Source organism: Crocodylus porosus, unplaced genomic scaffold (genome assembly GCF_001723895.1).
Source record: "Crocodylus porosus isolate Cpor-Errol unplaced genomic scaffold, CroPor_comp1, whole genome shotgun sequence".
NCBI classification, from domain to species: domain Eukaryota; kingdom Metazoa; phylum Chordata; order Crocodylia; family Crocodylidae; genus Crocodylus; species Crocodylus porosus.
In genome coordinates, this window is record NW_017728947.1 from 47,100,903 (window position 1) to 47,105,566 (window position 4,664).

At 39.2% G+C, this 4,664-nt stretch overlaps 1 protein-coding gene across 9 annotated transcripts in view; it reads left to right on the plus strand.

The window, feature by feature from the left end:
* Nucleotides 1-4,664, plus strand: part of RAD51B (RAD51 paralog B) — a 648,225-nt gene that overhangs the window by 410,272 nt on the left and 233,289 nt on the right. For 8 of the 9 annotated variants that reach the window (XM_019551768.1, XM_019551772.1, XM_019551766.1 and 5 more), the window contains one exon: nt 1,952-2,072. The exons of the other annotated variant lie outside the window; for it this stretch is intronic. In XM_019551768.1, the coding sequence (XP_019407313.1) occupies nt 1,952-2,072 (121 nt within the window). The remainder of the gene's footprint in view (nt 1-1,951; nt 2,073-4,664) is intronic. 9 annotated transcript variants of the gene reach the window in all.

Genomic DNA, 4,664 nt, shown 5'->3' on the forward strand with positions numbered 1-4,664 from the left:
GCCTTCTCCCAGTCTTCGGGCACTACACCAGAGCGCCAGGAGTTTTCAAAGATCTGTGCCGGGGCTGGGCTATGACGCTCACCAGCTCCTTTAGTATGATAGTGCCCTGTGCTTGTGTGTACTGTCTGTGGTTGGTGAGTACCAAAACTGTTTTGTAAAAGTGGTAGAAATGGGTCTGAAGGTCAGTACAGTCGAGGTCTTGGAATTTATTTGTTACATTGTAAAGTGGGTTCCCTTTATGCAAACTTGAGTTATGTGGCATTTTCCAGGAATGCATGTACATCATAAAATGAGGGAAACCTGTACTATATTTCTGCTGTTTATATTTGTTTGCCTCCTTTTAAGAGCACATTAATGGATAAATAGTGTTTGGAGTGACAGTAAATAGAAGAATTGTTAATAGAATATTTGAATTTTAACATATTTTCCTGATGTTTTCTTTTTCCTGACTATGGTGCATCTCTTATTATCTGGTATTGTTTGAGGAGGAGGTACATACTAATAGCTCTCATCATCCTTAAATTTTTGCAAAGCCAGGTTAGCTCAGCTCACCACTTGCTTGTTTGGTTTCTTGTTTTTTGCTTTACAAGTGGAAAAGTGATGAAGGGGGCTGCTTCTGAGTTTGCAGACAGCCTGAACCAGTGGCTCCAGCTGAGATGTCAACATCCCTTTTCATCTTAGCAAATAAATAAACCAGAATAAATTATCAAAGTGTAAGTGAGAACATTAACTATTTTTACTATGGATTGTTTTAACAGAAATATTTGACTATTCTGGAATTTTATTTGGAGAATAATATCTACTCATTTGTTTTTTCACTGCACCTTCTATTTCCCAGTTTGACTGGGTCTCTATGCTATATCTGTGTGCATACTTGCGAAGGTCATTTTAGGGATTTTTTGTGCATATCACCACAAAAGTTGAAGGAAGAAAATCTGTTAAGGTACGTACCCTGGTGGGCAGTGTAGGATTCTTCCACAGTTTATTTTCCAAACCTTTGTCCAAATTTAGATTTGTCTCAAGTGGTGGGTATTTCACTACTGTCCTTGGGAAGCAATCATGCCGCCCAATGTGTCAAGAAGTTTCCTGACATCCAGTCTAATTTTCTCTTGTTTGGATTCTTTCTGATATTCTTAGTTTCTCCCTTTCGGATGACCTCCAACAGCTCCTCTCTTTACTCATACATCAGTTCCATCTACTTCCTTAATCACTTTTGATGTTCTTCTCTGAATTTCCTCCAATTCATCCACATTTTTCTGTTGTTGAAGTACCAGCTGGAATAAAAACAAATCAGCCTTCTATGTCTACATCTTATATGGAACATGGTATTCAAGAGAGAAAAGCCTGAGGCTTTTGCCAGCATTTATAGGTAGGTCTTCAATTTTAGTGTTAGAAAAATAAGGTGGAATGGTAGTTTAGCAAGCCAGGTCATGCTGCATTATTGGAAATGCCTTTGCCTATGTTATCATTACTGATCAGAGCAGAGTATGCAAAAAGTATTTTCCTCAAAGGTTATAGAAAGTTCACGTGATTGAGAAGATACTAAAACTGTACTTCCAGTTAGAGGCCCAGTTTCATCCCTGCTCTACAAGTTTTACAGAATCTGTCAAATGTCTAGTAGTATGGAGTGTTGTTTAATTTTTAGATCAGAGGCATGATTACCATCTTTGCTGGCTCCACAGTTATGCCCCATAAACCTCATTCTTTATTGTTCCTTTTAAGAACTTCTTTTTGCTAATCTGCTTCCTTGTTTTCCTAGGCCTTGGAAACTGGGACCTAGAAGGCAGGAAAGCAGAATTCAGGCAATTGAAAATCTGAGCTAAATTTACATGTGAGAGATGATTGCTTAGCTCATGGAATTAACTGGGAAACTTGATAATGGTTGCTCAGCAAACATGTATCTCAGGTGCAGTCATAGCAGATTGGACTGAATATTTCTATTTGTTTTTAGTTTCAGGAGCATCTGGGAGCAGGAAGATGGAACCTGGGTGTATGATGGCAGCACTGGGGAACACATGGAGTCACAGTGTCAACACTAGGCTCATACTGCAGTATCATGACTTGCAGACAAGAAAGGTGAGAAATTAATGGGGGAGAGGAGAGAGAAACACAAGGGTGATGCTCAAATGCATATAATTTTCAATTTAGAGCCTGGTCTCACTACCACTGGGTGCCTCACATTCTTGAAAGCAAAATCTAGAACTCTTGGTTCCAAAATACCTTTTATTAGACCAAGTGAGACCAACTGAGAAACTGCAATTTTTTTCTTTCTTTTTCTGCAAGCGTTCAGGCTCATGTGCTTGTCATCAGGCTCAGGGAAAGTTCAAGATGGTAAAAAGTCCCCACAGGCAGGAAATAAACTTCATTTTTGCACAGAGGAAGCAGAAGCTGGAAAACTAACCTTCTGGGCCCACGAGAGTCTCTTTGTAAGTTTGCTCTTTGTTGTGTAGATCAAGCAGGATTTCTTCCCTGGTGGTGTCAGATGGCAGGCAGGGAGATATAGAAGTTAAGTTTGTAATCCAAAATGGGCTAAAATTTGGCATCTTCCATGTTTCAGGTATGTATGTGGTAGCTGTGTTGGTCTAAGCCAAAAAGAAATGCAAAAATCTAGAACTCCTGGTTCCAAAATGATACTTTTTATTAGGCCAACTGAGAAATTGCAAAAAAAAATATCATTTTCTGCAAGCTTTTGGGGTCTTGAGATACAGATGCTAATAATTAGAATGCCATGACCCTCGGTAGGAGAAGTGGTCCTTTCTCTGCCTGTCTGCAGCCCCTGTCCTAACTTCTTTTTTTCAAATTTCTGCTGTATTAGGATAGAAATCATTTTATACCATGCAACTGTTTCCAAGTGAAATTTCTCTGTATGCACGTACAAGCATAAAAGCAAACATAGAAGCAGTTTTCCAGAAGCGTATTATTGTTAGGGAGAGAGTTCCCCATTTTCACTGAGAAATGTCATTTCAGTGAAATACAGTGACTTTTTTTTACTTGCAAAAATGATTGTTTCATTTTTGAGGATCCCAACGAAAAACTTTGGGTGCCAAGATGTAAAGGAGCTTGCTTTTTTAAGAATCTAGCAAAATTCATGATGTAATGTCCTCCCTTGGGCTATCTGTGGTTGGAATCTCTCTGAGCTTCACATACTTCACTATTATGATGAGGTAACACTCTCCAAAGATCCTGTCCTTCCCTCTAATGTTACTGATTTCCTGTTCCTTAAAGTAGTAATATTGTCAGAAAAGTGATTGTTTAAAACTTGCATCTTCTTAGTCTTCATATTTGCTCCCCATGTGTCTTCAAATCAGAGCTGCTGGTTTTCCTGATACAAACCAAGGTTTCTCACTGTTAACACTTGCACAGCCACAGGAAGAGCAAGCAAGTCTATTCTGCCATGCATGTCATCATAAAGTTCCAGCTTAAGTATTTTTATTACTGGAGCTGATATGCGATGGGAAATAGTATCTAGCTAGAGCCTCAGATTCCAGGCTGTTTTTTAAAAATGAATCTTTTGACTCCCATTCAGTGAGTGGGACATTTAGTCTTGAGTCACTGAAAAATCGGTACTCGTTTGTACAGAAATATACTACTGACATTGGCTGCTCTTTAAAAAGCTCACCCTAATTCTGATTTACATTCTCTGCCCCAGGGAGTGCTTGCTTCTTTAGATACGTTGGGCTTGATAAAAAGAAGTCAGTTGAATCTTGGGTTGTTCTAAAGGTGGTTTGTAAAGGGAGTGGTATTGTTTTTTGTGCTGCACCATGAAGTACAAGGCTAGCTAAACAAGCTTAGAAACATTTTTCCAGTTTTTGACCTGAGTAGTATATAAATATGAAGCCTGATCTTTCTTGATTTTATTATGGGACTATTGGGTTCCAAATGTGTTGATTTTTTTTTCTTCCGAATGCTTTCATTAAATACATCTTCTAAAAATATCAGCGTGCTGTAACTGATTTGCCTATTCCAAACAATCTGGTGTCAGTTCCTTGATACTTGTGATAATATGTTCTAGGACAGTGATCCTCAGTCAGAGTGCTGAGAGATCCTTTAAAGGATGCTGTACAATATTAGTACTGTTAGGTGTGAAAACAGCTATAATTAACAAGATAAACCCAGAAATTTCAAATACGAATCTGCAGTGTCAAAAATACTCAGACTTGTTGTGGCCTTTCTGAAACAGAATTATGAATTAGATATGTGTTTGAATATATCTAATTCATTCACCCAGTTATGAATTGGATGTGCCATACAGGGGTGTATTGTGAGGGTGTTAAACATATAGCCAGTCTCCAGTGCTACCCCTGTGTCTGAACTGACCCAGACCAGTCCAGCAGGCAGGTGCCAGGATATATGTCACCTGCTCCGCCCATTCTGGCCACTCCAGGATCTGTGCTATATGTGGCACTCACCCCGGATGATCTTGGACTTGTATTGCACACGGTACCTGCTCTACCCAGTGTGAGACCATTGCCTCAATCTGACGTGTGGATGAGCCTCATGTCACTCATCTGGCTTGTGGGGCCACATGAGTTTGACACTCATGCTGTTTTGGATAGACCATATATCTATAAAATATATTATTCAAATAAAGCACATTGATGATGTCATCAGTATAGTCCTGCTGCTCAGTAAATTTAGCAGGTCTGTCTGTTTTCCTTTTTATA